Source organism: Eurosta solidaginis, chromosome 3 (genome assembly GCF_040869045.1).
Source record: "Eurosta solidaginis isolate ZX-2024a chromosome 3, ASM4086904v1, whole genome shotgun sequence".
Classification (NCBI taxonomy): domain Eukaryota; kingdom Metazoa; phylum Arthropoda; class Insecta; order Diptera; family Tephritidae; genus Eurosta; species Eurosta solidaginis.
In genome coordinates this window covers 225,187,935-225,204,266 of record NC_090321.1, presented here as the reverse complement: position 1 = coordinate 225,204,266, position 16,332 = coordinate 225,187,935, and the positions used below count along the sequence as shown (strand labels likewise).

General features: G+C 34.9%; 1 protein-coding gene across 1 annotated transcript; it reads left to right on the top strand.

Annotated features, from left to right (window-relative positions):
- The first annotated feature begins 8,808 nt into the window (after positions 1-8,808).
- On the top strand, positions 8,809-14,397 carry LOC137246992 (odorant receptor 49b-like). The gene is made up of 7 exons (XM_067778058.1): positions 8,809-9,102; positions 9,679-9,817; positions 11,917-12,187; positions 12,278-12,377; positions 12,459-12,560; positions 14,138-14,245; positions 14,296-14,397. The coding sequence occupies exons 1-7, from the start codon at positions 8,809-8,811 to the stop codon at positions 14,395-14,397; spliced, it is 1,116 nt and encodes a 371-aa protein (XP_067634159.1).
- Positions 14,398-16,332: the final 1,935 nt, after the last annotated feature.

Genomic DNA, 16,332 nt, shown 5'->3' with positions numbered 1-16,332 from the left:
CTTGTTGGCAATGCGGAGGTATGCATTTCGTGCGCGATTGTAATTTCAGTAACCACAAATGTACTCAATGCGGTAAAGTCGGACATAAAGAAGGGTATTGCACGTGCTTTTCAGAACGTAAAACGAAAAATGCTAGCACGAAGAAAAAGAGTAAGAAAACGCGTAAATCAATCAAAAGCGTATTTGCAATGTGTGGTAATGGTGCTAAAAATCAACGTTTCGTGGCAATACAAATTAACAACACAACAGTTAAATTGCAACACGATACCGGGTCGGATATCACCATTATTTCCAAACAAAACTGGGCCAGCATAGGCAGTCCACAATTACGTTCGGTTAGAAAATCAATTCGCGACGCTTCAGCAAATCCACTTTCAATTGCGGGCGAATTTGATGCGAATGTCGTGTTGAATGGAAAAAACAAGCGAGCAACCATCACAGTTTCTACTAACCTAAATTTGTTAGGCACAGACATAATTTCTCCGTTTGATCTTTGGGACACTCCCATCACTGATTACACTTCATGAAGAAGCATCCAAACTAGCAGTCGATTAGTCGAACCGAATTTACGTCAGATGTTTCCAACTGTTTTCAGAGATGAAATAGGTCACTGTATGGCATACAAAGTTCACTTACAGCTTAAGCCTCAAGCGGTGCCGGTGTTTCGCCCAAAAAGACCAATTCCTTATGCAGCAAGGGACCAAGTCGAAAGGGAATTGAAAAGATTAGGAGATGACGGTATTATTACTCCAGTCAATTTCTCCGAATGGTCAGCTCCAATCGTGGTAGTCAAAAAAGCTTCAGGTAATATTCGTATCTGTGGTGACTATTCTACAGGCCTCAAGGCACAGCTTGAGCCTCACACATTTCCATTGCCACAACCAGACGAAATTTTTGTTAATTTCAACGGCTGTTCATATTTTTCTATAGTCGATTTAAACAATGCTTATATGCAAATAGAAGTAGACGAGGAAACAAAAAAACTTCTCGTAATCAACACACATCGCGGGTTATATACATTCAATCGTTTAGCACTAGGAGTTAAATCTGCACCCGGAGCGTTTCAGCTTGTTATGGAATCATTACTTTCGGGACTCTCTGGAGTATTTCCCTATTTAGATGATGTTGTTGTAGCTACTAAAACTAAAGAAGAATATATAAGCGCAGTAATTAAACTTTTTGAACGTTTTAAACTCCACAACATTACGGTCAATTTCAATAAATGTAAATTCTTTCAACAATCTTGTACGTATTTGGGATATCACATCGATTAGAAAGGCGTAAGGCCAGATAAGAATAAAATCAGCAAAATTTTGGAACTTCCACCACCGAAAGATGTCAGCGAATTAAGATCGTTTTTAGGTGCCATAAATTATTACGGAAAGTTTATCCGAGGGATGCGCGTTCTTAGGAACCCTTTGGATAATTAACTAAAAACGAATGCAAAGTGGAACTGGTCCACACAATGCCAGAATAACTTCGATAAATTTAAAAAACTTCTTTCATCAGATCTCTTACTAACACACTACGATCCCAAACTGCCAATCAAGGTAGCAGCGGACGCTTCTAACGTGGGTCTAGGCGCATATATTTGTCACTTGTACGCAGATGGTAGCTAAAAAGCAATCGCGCATACTGAAGAGCTCTGACACAAAGTGAGAAGAATTATTCGCAAATTGAAAAAGAAGGCTTGGCTTTGGTATTTGCAGTGGTAAAGTTTCATAAGTACCTGTATGGAAGAAAATTTTATTTACATACAGATCATAAGCCATTACTTGCCATATTTGGTAATAAGAAGGGGATTCCTGCACACTCTGCAAACCGCCTTCAGCGATGGGCCTTAAAGTTGATGTCATATGATTTTATTTTAGAATACGTACCTACCAATGAATTTGGTGCAGCTGATGTACTTTCACGTCTTATTAGAAGCACATCAAAACCTAATGAAGAAACAGTCATAGCAAGTTGCCAGCTTGAACGTGATATTAAGCAAAATACAATTGATGCCATAGAATTTCTGCCAATTACTTTTCAGATGGTACAAAAAGCGACAATGCAAGACGCATTTTTACAAAATGTTACAAAACACGTGAAGACTGGTAAGTGGCCGAACACAATCAGCAATGATGTACGTAGTTTCTATACACATGATAGTCTGAGTATGGTTGAACATTGCATCATGCTAAAAGATCGTCTAGTTATTCCCAAGTATTTTCGCAATCGAATCCTAAAGCAACTGCATAAAGGTCATCAAGGAATTGAACGCACAAAAGCTCTAGCACGAAGTTATGTATACTGGCCGGGTATAGATGAGGATATAAAGCAGTATATTCAATCATGTGAAAAATGTGCAACTGTTGCTAAAACATTACCAACAACAACTCTTTCTTCATGGCGTAATGCAGAGCATCCGATGCAACGCATTCATATTGATATTGCAGGTCCGGTTAATCAAATTTACTATTTGGTAATAATCGACGCATACTCGAAATGGCCTCAAATATATCAAATTAAGTCGATCACATCATTAAAGATTTTAGAGTGCATTTCAGATTTTACATCACAGTTTGGAAATCCTGAGCCAATTGTCAGCGATAATGGTACACAATTTTCCAGTAAAATGTTTGCGGATTTTTGCAAAAGTCATGGTATCGCTCATACATTCACAGCGCCGTATCACCCGCAGTCGAACGGTCAAGCGGAATGGTTTGTGGACACACTTAAGCGAGCTTTAAAGAAATTGAAGGACGCGGGAACGCCAACCCAAATTTTACAAACGTTTTTGCAAACATATCGCACCACACCCAATCACAATGCACCGCAAGGGAAATCGCCAGTTGAATTATTCGTTGGGAGAAGACTACGTACAGAGTTCGACATGCTTAAAATTTCGAAGCCATCCAATGAGTCACATAACGAACACATGGAACAACAGTTTAATAAGCGACATGGAGCTAAAGAAAGAAATTATGAAGTTGGAGATCTAGTTTACGCAAAGTTATATAAACTTAACCAATCTTATTGGGCACCCGGAACAATCATAAAGGTTCTAGGCAAAGTTAACTACGAGGTTAAAATCGAAAACTCTGACATATTTAGAGCGGTTTAATCTCATTTAAACCAGCTTCGACCAAGATTCGTAAAAACACCAAACAACAAATTTGATATTTTATATGATTATTTTGAGCTTCCACCTAAGCCAACAACTTCGAATTCGGATTCAACCAATTCAAGAGTTCAAGAAAGTCACATTGCCACAGGGCAAGAGTCAACGCTAAGTAATCCAGCCGAGGAACAGACACAGTCTCCGAATATAGAAATTCCTGTTAACGAATCATTAACAGCAGTTAGCAATGATACACCTACAGATGCTCGAGAGTAGACTACTGAACCACCTGCTGTTTCTCAAGAGTTAAGAAGATCAACGAGACGCAAGACACCTCCAGCTTGGACTCCAGATTACCATCTAACTAAAAGAAAAAGGGATGTTGGCAACCCTTAATTGTAGATTAAATTCCGAAAATGTTCACTTGTCAAATGTATTTGTATAAGTATCTACTATTGTATTGTGCCGTTCATTTAAATATGTATGTGACATCGCTAATGTATAAATAAGTGTCAAAGGACATAACGTTACATATTCCTTTTTCTTTTGCCGAACATCCCACAACCGGTAATTAAATACGCGGTAAGACTTTATATATTTATTTGTTTTTTATGTAATTATGACCTGTAAATTGTATGTTATTTTATGTTTAATAAAGATTGAGCTACGGCTAACACCCGACAAACATAACATACTGCACAGCCACTTAAATAAATTATTTAAGTCTTCTTGTATTTTCATGACCGCGCAATCTACATTTTTGTCACTAATGCTAACTAATGTATCGTCCGCAAAAAGACTTATTTTACAATTTCTCAAGAAAGTTTTTATATCATTGATGTAAATTATAAACAATATCGGAGCAAGTACTGAGCCTTGTGGCAGCCCAATGTTACCATCAACAACCAATGAAACTGCGTCTCCAATTACCGTCCTCTGCTTTCTGTTACTCAGGTAACTACCAAACCATTCCAAAGCTTTTCCCTTGATCCCAATTTTATCCATTAACTTCAGCAATTTATTTCGATCGATTGTTTCAAACGCCCTCTTTAAGTCTAAGAAGCAAGATACTACTACCTTTTTATCAGCAACAGCCTCTTTCCACTCTGCAATTACCATGTTCAATGCTGTTTCGCAGGAGTGGCCTTTCCTGAAGCCTGATTGCTCTGGTATGATTATATTATGATCGTCTAGGTATGCTACTAGTTGCTTTTTCACCACTCTTTCCATAATTTTTTCATCAATAGGTAGGGTATTAATCGGACGCAGCTCGTCAGGTTTCATTGTATTTTTTACTTTTGCCACTAGTATTATTGTGGATATCTTCCAGCAGCTGGGAACAATGCCACTATCAAACGATTCGTTTATAATGCCCTTATATAAGTGTGCAATGTACACCATAGAGTCCTTGATAACACCCTCTGACAATAAGTTTTTACCGCCATATTTGTTTTTAAATGATTTTGTTATGTTCATTATATCTTCTAACTCGATACTGGTGAGCTCAAATGTTGCTATCGAGTTGGTTGTTTCACTTTCATCAACAAGTTCAATTGTTTCAATACTATCATTGATTTGGATTATGCTCTGAACAAAGTAACAATTCAAAACATTAGCTATTTCGTTGCTATTTTCTAAACATTCACCGTTAAATACTATTTTTTTAATATGCTCTTTATTGTCTGCAAGTTCCACAGCATCTTTCAAACATTTCCACATGGATTTCATATTTCCTTTATTACTAATCACTTGACCTTCCATGTATTTCTTCCTTTTAAGTATTATAGTTTTTTTATATATTTTTTTAATGGCATTATAATCATCCCAATGACCAGTGCTAATCGCAATTTTATATAATTCAAATTTTCTTTTATGTAGTAATGTTAGTTCACGGTCGTACCACTTATTTCGCAATTGTATATTGATCCTCTTCTCGTATGTCAACGTTTGTATGGCTTCAGACAAGATACCATTCAAAGCCTGAACCCTATTTTCTAACACTATATTAGATATAGAACTTATATCACATATCCGCAGCAGATTTATCAGGTTCTCCGCGCTGTAGTTCTCCCAACAGACGGCATTAGCATATTTTCTCATTCTGCAATATTTTGAAGTAGGTATTTGAAAGCAGATTGTCTCATGATCAGATATTTTATATTCGCTGGAACGTTCAATTTTGATCTGGTCATTATTGGCAAATAGTAGGTTAGTTTGGCTTAAGCAATTATTTTGTCTTTTAATTCTTTGAGCAAGCTCCTCAATCTCATATTTGTAACTTATTCCGGTTATAAGAACAGATGGGTTAATTTTTTTTAGGGATCCTCAACTCATAATTATTTCCAATATTATTTTCAATTGCATTTCTTATTTTCTCTCTCTCAACGTTATTTGCACTTTCTACGATTACCACTCCATCTTGTCCACCCACTATGTTCAAAATTTGCAACTCTTTGGGATCAACTTTTTAGTTAAGATCTTTTTTAGTTTTTTTAACTTCCTGTTTGGTACTAGGCTTAATTATTAGAGGAACTACATTTCTTAGCTCTGTCAACTCTTCTTTTTTTGATTTGGCACTTTTTGCTACGTTTGCATATGAAAGTCTGGCATCCCCATTTGTATTTTTCTTTATTTCTGCACACATTTTCTCATTTTCTTTAGTTATTGCTTCAACCATTTTCTTGTTATCTTCTTTGTTGTTTTCAATTACCTTACATACCTGCTCGCTATTTTGCTTTAGAACAGAGCTGGCCAAAAGTTGCACATTTTGCAACTTGAGTTCGTATTTTCACACAGACACTAACGATGTGCGACCACGATCGTTTGCTTTCGCTTGTCACTCACTAAAATCAACAGTGAAAAGGAAAAGTCCATGCTACTTTTTGGGCACATAATAAAAACAATATACTTCGAGGTTAAAGTGACTTTTAATACGTTTTAGTTAGTATTATTAAGTTCCTTTGAACATTCATATTAATATTCACCCTTATTGTCATTGTCGTCGTCGACATCGTCGTCGTATTTCAGTCGACGTCACATCGTATCGACGTCGTCGTCACTTCGACACCAAATCGGTATTGGCTAAGCTTGTAGAGACGACGACGACAATTTATCGATAAAACGAAAGGAAAATATACCATGTCTGTCAATTCTGGATCAGCTGTTCGATTTTTTTTACTATTTCTGTATCTTTTTTCGCGATTTGAGATTTGTTTAAATATTTCTTTTCAAGATTTTACAAAAATGTTTTATTATGAGCTCTAGTGACGAAAATAATAAAGAGGAGCTTAGACTCAATAGAAAAAAAATTAGAAATAACTTCGATTTTTTCTAGCCCAGCTACAAGAACCTCGAATTATTGCGCACTCGTTATTTTCATTTTAAAAAAAAAAAATATTTAGTTAATTAAAAAAGAAATGTTTTACTTACAAATTTTCCTTCTGTCGTCAGTAAAAACAGCGTCGACACAAATGGCGTCGTGTGAGGGCGACGACGACAGCAAATTTGCTTAGCCAATACCAAACATGTGTCGATAATCGTCAAATCGACAATCGTTCAGTGACGACGACGCCAATGACAATAAGGGTGATTGACAATTTAAATATTATTAATTAATAATAATTAATTAAATATTAATAAATATTGACAATTCAATATAAGTACCATTTTGTACGTTCTACTTAGTTTTGTAAATTTTTGTAATTGAATAACTTTATGTTTTGAAAATATATATTTCTATCTTTACACTTACTTTGTTTTATAGTTCTTTCTTAATGAAAAAGTGATTTTTTAAGTAAATTTTACATTGAAGAAACACCATACCTTCTTTTATAAAAAAGTTTTATCTGGCTAGCCCGACCTCCGCGTTCTTAGTTTTATGAATATTAGTAAATATTGTTAGGATTAGCTTGAAATCAAATAAGCAGAGTCCTTTTTAATTTCGAACTTCACAGTCCACATTTTCTTTTAGCACACTGTGGGGAGTTGTCACTCAATTATTACACACACTTATGCCATTGTTTTAGTATTTGTGTGGCCGGCTCTGCTTTAGAACACCAGCTATATCACGGAGTTTATTTACTTCTTTAAAACTTTTCTCACATGTCTCTTGAGCTTTTTTCATTGCCTTAATTCTTTCAGCAAATGCTGTTTCTACCGCCTTCAGTACTTGCTTAATTTCATCTTCATTTTTCTTCAGAGAAATATCGAACTCATTTCTATATTCAGCTAGCCTTTGGCCATTTTGTTTCACAACTATTTGCATATCTTTAAGGATGTTATCAACGTTACTTATGTACTGCAAACAATCATCGCACATAAACCTAAGCATCGGAATTTCACTCAGTTTATCTATGCTGTATTGGTCCAAGCCAGCGCATTTGCTAGTTAAATGGAAATATTTCCCACACACGCCTTGACATCGGATTTTCGCCACTTCTGTCCGAATGGTGCATTTGCACCTGTCACGTCTTGCTTCCATCCTTCCTCACCAACTACATCAATTTCTTCTTTGTACCTGTGCTTATTTTCAATTAGTACACCAGTTTTTAAGCAAGATAATTTCTATATAACAATTTATTTAATAATTTAACAAAATTTTCGCAAGAGCATCCAAAATTTACGTCTTTCTCTTTTCAGAGTTGCCAACTTTTTTTTCCATAAAGGGTTAATAAGCTTCAGATTCTTGATTTGATGTATATAAAGGGAATCTCATGTACACAAATTTAATTCAAAATTTTGTGGGCGAACCCACTGTGTGTATATATTTAGACCGGATTTACATAGACCTCTTGTCGCGTTACCTCGCTTTGTATTTTTAACAGGGCCACAAGTTAACAGTATCTTAACTTAATGTCTCGATTTACATTCCGCAGGCTTTGTGCAGCAAGATATGGGTGCAGTCATACATTGAACTCATCTGTTAGGCAAAGCAAAGCAACAAAGCAGTCTATGTAAGTCCAGCATTAGTATTCTGTTATTTTTGCAAAAGCTAATTACGCTAAGTAAACGCAGTGACTCAGCAACAGTGTTGGGGGAAGCGCATTAATGCACCAGCTTTCACTCACAGTTGAGTGGTAAAACAATAAATGTTCAGCCTCACTTGGCTATAAAAGTAGTGAAGTTGAACAATTTTTCACTAAAATTTAAAAGCTGGTAGAGAAAATATTCTCAGCTTCAGCTTAGTGTAGAAAAATATTTCTTCATTCATTTGAGTGGATCATAGATAAATAACTTCCAATAAGATTACAGATAAGTTCTAGATATTTTATACTCAGCTAAGTAGTAGCGAAAAAATAAAATGACTGCAATAAATTCGTTTAGTCGTAGTGAAGAAAGGCTGGAAAAAATAGCCCAATTTTTGGTAATATAGTGCAATGCTAATGAAAGAGTAGTGCAATCAAAATTAAGTGCGCTACCCCCAACTATGCTCAGCAATTTGACTAATGTAGATTTGGAAATCTATTAAGGACATATCCCCCTGTAATGAAACTTATTATTTCAATCGCAATTAAAAGCGCAGCGTCATGTAATTGTAAGAAGCCATGCAATTTCACTAATTTGCGTAACTTTTAAATTATCCCTTACGTGAAGGACGAATTTGGCTTCGTATATAAAAAGAAATTGATGTTCTCTTAGTGTATTTAGTTTCAAGAGTACTCCTAGCTTATTAGCTCTTCATTTAGCCTTAAACATTTTCAATTATGTTCGATGATTTGGAATTGATCAATATGAGTGTTCGTATTCTACGTTTCGGCTCCTTGCTCTACGAGCACACTTGGCGCAGATACGTTGGCCTAACAATGTGCACCTTTATCATCAGCACCCAGTTATATTATATGTTTCGTACTACAGAGGGGATCGATGCAGTAATTAAGAATTCGTATACCCTAGTACTATGGCTCAATACAGTTTTGCGAGGCTATTTGCTACTGCAAGATCGTGAAAAATATGAACAATTATTGAGTGATATGAAGAGTTTGTATGATGCTTTAAAGGTGAGTGAGTAAGAAGGAGTAGAATGGCAGAGCTTTCAGTGATATTGTGGAATCTTACTTTGTTTTAAAGAACTTCAGCAACGGGGTATGATAATTATGCAATCTGTTTCCGAAATTTTATTTTGTTAAATATCAGCGACAACTTTTCGGAAACGCCCTTCTCGGAAAAAGGTTCACGAACGGCCTTTGTGAGAATTTGTAGTATGATTCCTCAAAAAAGTTTTTCGAAGAAACGTAATGCCAGCTGAAAGTGTGCTGGGTGTTGAAAGTGGCTATTCGTAAAAAAAATTTCTTTTAGTTCATAATCATGTCATGAAACAGCCAAAAGGGAAATAAGAAAAAACACGAAAAAAGATTTCGAAAGTTCTTGGTTTAAATTTTCACGCCGAATAGGGGAAACCTTTGAATTTTTATTGAAATAGGGTGTCTCCGAAAAAAAATCTGTCGAAATGCATTCTCTAGCATTTGTTGAGTTGTTTGAAAATGCAGCTGATATAATTTCCAAATCTCCCGTTTATTATAAGCAATATAAATTCAATTTTTTTTAAATAACTATACAAATATTACAATTTTCAGAAATCAAAGGACTTTTACATTCAACAGCTTTTAATCGAGGTTAATTCAACTGGAAAATATATGGCTCGTGCTAATCTTTTTCTCGGTCTTTGCACATGTTTTGGATTTTCCATATACCCACTATTTGCTGTGGATAGAGGTTTGTTATATTTAAGAAACAAATATTATATCTATTCTAAGGGAGATTACGACTGTCAGAGCAACGCCATACCTTTTAAGAATGCCGAATTTTGTCCAACTTTCTAAAATTGTCTAAAACAGTTCTTTTATTAAATTCGTTTTTTATTTTCCATATTCTAAGACAAATCTTCTATAAATTTTGTAACTGCATCTATGCAAACCAATCTCAAAAATTATTAGTAGGAGTTCTCTAAAGTTTTTGTATAAGCGGTCGTGTAGCCCAATCAATTTTAGTCCAACAAAGTACAAATAATAGGTTTTTAAAAATAAAAATTGATTTTTTACAATTTTTTTTCTGAATAGTGCTTTAGATTTTCTTCCATATAAAAAAGGTGTATTGGTGAATCGCGATATGTAAACATTGCACGCCCGGAAACAAATTTGTTTAAGTTAACTAGAGCTTGTTGCCCTGCGGTTGAAGTTAAACCACAACAGGGGTAACTTTATCAGAAACAAATAGTTCCAGTCTTTTTGGGAGGAGCCTCGTCGGGTTCTTATTTGTAAAAACCCATCTGGTTTTCTAATCGACTTATTATGGATAACGAATAACTCTCGTCGACTAAACGATTTGCAATCGGCTTGTTATTTCCAAATCATCGGCTTTTTATTGGTTTCTTATTCGTTACACATTTGTCGTCGATTTATTTTTTTTATAGGTATAAAAATCTTAAATAAATTTGTATACGTATCTGTATCCTACCAAGTCGATAGGTCGTCGTTAACAAATCGATAACATACCCACAAAAAACTGATAATCTCTGATCAGAAATCGATAACATTTTTGATAACTAAATCGATAACTTCTCCATAACACTCCGATAGCAAATCTATGAGTTTCCTAAAACAAATTGATATCCATTCTATCGATAGCTCCGATAAGAAATTCCTAACATTCTGATGTCAAATCGATAATATTGTAACGAATTTACTGCAAATCCTCTTATTTGCAACCTTCTGCTAAATTCGAATCACTAAACTGTTGAATAAATAACTCCAATATTTAATAATGCAAAATGGCCTTTATTAAAGTACTTCACAATAAATAACTCTACCATTGCTCGACAGATAGCGTGCTTAATCAAAACTGATTGTAGCGCCTCTATTGTTGAGGCCTTTTATATTCTTTGATTTCCTCGTTGCGTCTTCTAGGCGCTTCTGTTCTAGAACCTACTAGTTGGTTATCTGTTATAATTATAACTACAGATGTACGTGTATAGCACTCATATGGGCGTGTGTTTGTGAGCGACACTTCCACAATTATAATTGCATAATAATATAATATAATTTATTTTGGTTTAATTTAATTTATTTTAATTTAATTTAATTTATTTTAATTTTATTTTATTTCAATTTTTTATTTCTTTCTTTGCACTTAATTACTTCATATAAAACTAACCAAATAATGTAAAAAAATGTTACAAACAAAAAAACCCTAAAAAGAAACTAATTTCAATTTGAGCCTGAATACCCAGCCGCTTTGCTTTGTTTTTGTAAATACTTTTTATATTAGCAATAAAAATAACGCATTTGCTCATATTTGGAATTATTTCGCTGGCTCTTTATTTCCAACAAAACAGCAGTGTATACATCTGTTCGAGCACATACATGCACAGAAATTGTGTATATGCTCAGAAATGTTTATGTAGGTGACACATTTGCCTTGAGTTGCTGTGAGATTTCGCTCATATCAGCTCAACCACGTACGTTGCTCCCACATTACGCTACAGTGTAGTGGATACACTTGCGCTCTCATTCCATATTACTTCATACAGCACATCAATACCACATACTAGTACCCCATGCAGTATATATATGTACCAATATTACATACTAAGTCTGCATTTACATTCTACATGTATCCCCCATAGAGCATACCTCTTATAAAGACTACTCTTACTCTTACATCTTACGCTTAAATTCAGGATTTTCCCATACCGTTAACAAAGATGTGTACACATCAAAAATTTTCACACTTTGTATGTTCCGCTATTAAGTTAAATTGGATACCAATATTCTAAAATTTTAATTTTTGTCCAGTATTTTTTTTTTCTCTCTTAGCTTTACCTTTTGGTAGCATGATACCAGGCGTTGATGAATATAAGAGTCCTTTCTATGAACTTTGGTACATTTATCAGGTTGTAGCAACTCCAATGGGCTGTTGCATGTACATTCCATATACAAGTTTGATTGTTGCCTGCATTATGTTTGGTATCGTCATGTGCAAATCTTTGCAATTTCGTTTGAAAACTTTACGTCGCATGAAATGTGATGATTTAACGGTACAAAAAAATATCACTGAATGCATACAGTATCAATTGCGAATTATTGAGTAAGTAAATTTAATTTCTCTATTTCTTAAATTCATTGTATAATACACGTTTGTAATGTTTTGGATTTATCGCCCATAAATATCATCAAGCTATATTACCCGTTTAAATGGTTTGACAACTTATATATTTCTTTTGGAATTTCTGGCATTTGGCGCACTTTTATGTGCATTACTTTTTTTGCTTTTAAGTGTGAGTTGAGTTTTAGTTAAAGAATTTTCATCAATTAAACCTAAATAAGATTTTTAGAAACATTATTTTCTTTCACTTCAGGTCGATTCGATGGCTCAGGCGATTATTATTTGTGCTTATATAACAATGATATTGGCACAAATTTTGGCCATATATTGGCATGCCAATGAGCTCCGAGAGCAGGTATTAAATATATATCGATAAAAAGATGAGTAATAACAAGTAAGGAAGGCTAAGTTCGGGTGTAACCGAACATTACATACTCAGCTGAGACCTTAGCTGCGTTGGTTACGTAGGGTTTTGTATATGGTTTATAAGTGGTTTTTAATTTCATATCACATACGTTTGGGAAATATCGACCAAATTGTAGGCCAAATCAAATGAAATCAAATGAAAGGTGTTAATGAGTATTTTAAAAGGGAGTGGGCCTTAGTTCTATAGGTGGACGCCTTTTGGAGATATCGCCATAAAGGTAGCTGTTACACCCATTTTACAAAGTTTTTTCTAAAGTGTATATTTTGCGCCAAAAAACCAATCCAATCACCATGTTTCATCTCTTTTTTCGTATTTGGTATATAATTATGGCATTTTTTTTATTTTTAGAAATTTTCGATATCGAAAAATTGGGCGTGGTCATAGTCGAATTTCGCCCATTTTTAATACCAAGATAAAGTGAGTTTCAGATAAGTACGTGAACTAGGTTTAGTAAAGTTATATCGATTTTTGCTCAAGTTATCGTGTTAACGGCCGAGCGGAGGAACAGACGGTCGACTGTGTATAAAAACTGGGCGTGGCTTTAACCGATTTCGCCCATTTTCACCGAAAACAGCTATCGTCATAAAGGCGATACCCGTCCAAAATTTCACAAGGATTGGTGAATTTTTGTTCGACTTATGCCATCAAAAGTATCCTAGACAAATTAAATGAAAAAGGGCGAAGGCACGCCCATTTTGAAATTTTCTTTTATTTTTGTATTTTGTTGCACCACATCATTACTGGAGTTGAATGTTGACATAATTTACTTATATACTGTAAAGATATTAAATTTTTTGTTAAAATTTTACTTTAAAAAAATTTTTTTTTAAAAGTGGGCGTGTTCCTTCTCCGATTTTGCTAATTTTTATTAAGCGTACGTATAGTAATAGGAGTAACGTTCCTGCCGAATTTCATGATGATATCTTCAACGACTGCCAAATTACAGCTTGCAAAACTTTTAAATTACCTTCTTTTAAAAGTGGGCAGTGCCACGCCTACAATCGAAATTTTTACTAACTTTCTATTCTGCATCATATGATCAACCCACCTACCAAGTTTCGTCGCTTTAGCCGCCTTGGGTAATGAATTATCGCACTTTTTCGGTTTTTCGAGATTTTCGATATCGAAAAAGTGGGCGTGGTTATAGTCCGTTTTCGTTCAATTTAAATAGTGATCTGAGATGAGTGCCCAGGAACCTACGTACCAAATTTCATTAAGATACCTCAAAATTTACTCAAGTTATTGCGTTTACAGGCGGAAGGGCGGATGAACGGACATGGCTAAATGAATTTCTTTTTTCGCCCAGATCATTTTGATATTTATAAGTCTATATCTATCTCGATTAGTTTATGCCGTTACGGGGTACCGTTATGCGAGCTGAGCTCTGCTCAGCTGAGTATAAAAATTTTGAAATTGTTTGATGACAAGAATCTCTTCCTTTAACGATAAAAAATGCTGCCTTTTATCTTCTTTGTATCAAAAAATATCGTTATTTCTCCCTACAGAATCTGGCCATTGCTGCTGCTGCTTATGATACTGAATGGTTCAGCTTTCCCATACCGGTGCAGAAGCACATTCTTTTGATGATTCTGCGTACTCACAAGCCGGCAGCGGTGAGTTTTGGTTTATGCGTAGTCTTTCTTTGATCTTTGTATCGTTCTAGATAATGATTGGTAATATTCATCCGATTACAATGGAACTGTTTCAAGCGTTACTCAATGCTTCTTACACTTATTTCACTTTGCTAAAACGTGTTTATACCTAAGCTACGTACATATATGTATGTAAATAAATTTAGATTAGAAAAAGCTGAATGAATAAAGAGACGAAAATTCATATGTGGTATAATTAAAGAACAACTTTCATGGAACTCAATAGAAAACGTCTAAGAAGTTGTCTATCATCACACTACACTTTACTGATGTGTATACGTAGGGTTGTACAAACTCGCTTTCTTATTGACTATTTATAGCAGTTGTGAAGGCTGTCCTTTGCTATGGAGTCATTGTTTGGTGGACTGGGACGGAAAAAAATAGGCGTGAGTACCTGGTAATCGTGAAGTTCAACGTGTAAACCATTGTTTGCCAAAAAATTCGAGTAATTGAGCGTTTGGATATGCAATGATAATAAATTGTGCTATGGAATGTGAATCCCGGGAGTCTAGCATTTTTTTGTTTGTTTTCAATTACCTAAAACTCGCCCAGAGGTTGAGGTCAACCCACAGCAGAGGTAGCATCAGAAACAAATAATTTCAGGATACTAGAATAGCCTCGATACCGACGAGCTATTATTTCATTATCAGCATACTTAATATCGTTATCGGTTTGTTGCCGGCTTGTTATCTCCGCGTCGAAAGCTTCTTATCGGCGGGGTACAGCCTTGTCATCGATTTTATATTGAAGTTTTATCGGTATCGTGGTGTGGTGGTAGCGTGCTCCGCCCGCTACATCGAAGATCCTGTATTCAATTGCCGGGCAAAGCGATATTAATATTTATAAACAAGATTTTTGAATTAGAATAGAAGTTTTTCTAAGCCGGATCGCCCCTGGGCAGTGATTTGGCAAACACTTCGAGTGTATTTCTGTCATGAAAAGCTTCTCAGTGAAAACTCATCTGGTTTGCAGATACTGTTCGGACTCGGCGTCAAACACGTAGGTCCTGTCACACCAATTCGTAGAAAAAATTAAAGGAGCACGACGCAAATTCAAAGAGAAGCTCGGCCTAAAATCTCTTCGGAGATCGCGGCTTGTTTAATTTATTCATCGGTATCTGTTGTATAACAGGCCATATAACAAAACAAGCCAATAACAAATTGGTAACATTCCGATAACTTTTCGATAAAAAGTCGATAAGTTATTGATTAAAATCCACAACTTTCCGGAAGACTTTCTGTCATAAAATACATTTTCGATAACAAATTCAAACATATTCAATAACAGATCCTTAACACACTGATGGCAAAAAAGATAATTATTCGATAGTAAAACGATTTTTTTTTTGATAGCACGTCTATATATAATTGATTATTAATTGATAACAAATACCTAACTCTTTGATACTATACTGATAAAAAATCCGAAATATAATCTACAGTCTTTCGATAGTTAATAGAAACCAAACCAATAATCGTCGATAGCTCATCGATAACATTTGTTATGGATGGCAAGTTTACAACACTTCGACAACAAGTCGACAACTTTTCGATAAATAATCTATGCATTTTTGATAAAATGTCGATAACTTTTTGATAAAAAGTCGATGAAATTTCAATAGCAAATAGATATTTTTCGATTGGAACGCGCTAACACGCCGATAACAAAAAGAATAGTTTCTCGATAAAAAACCAATATATTTCTGATAACATTTCGAAAATCAATTGATAATAAATCAAGAACTTTTTTGCAGCAAATCTATAATACGCCGATAAAAAATGCGTACTACTGCAATAAAAAAGCAATAACGGTGCTATAAAATATTGATAATATTTTCGAAAAATTTGCTGTAACAAATCGAAAACAAAACGATAAATCGTGGATAAAAATCAATAACTCATCGATGAACTTTGTGATTGATGACAAGTTTACAACACTGATAATAAATCAATAATTCGATAGCACACCAATAACAAACCTACTTATTTACTTACTTAATTGGCGCTTAACCGTCTAAACGGTTATGGCCGTCCAACAAGGCGCGCCAG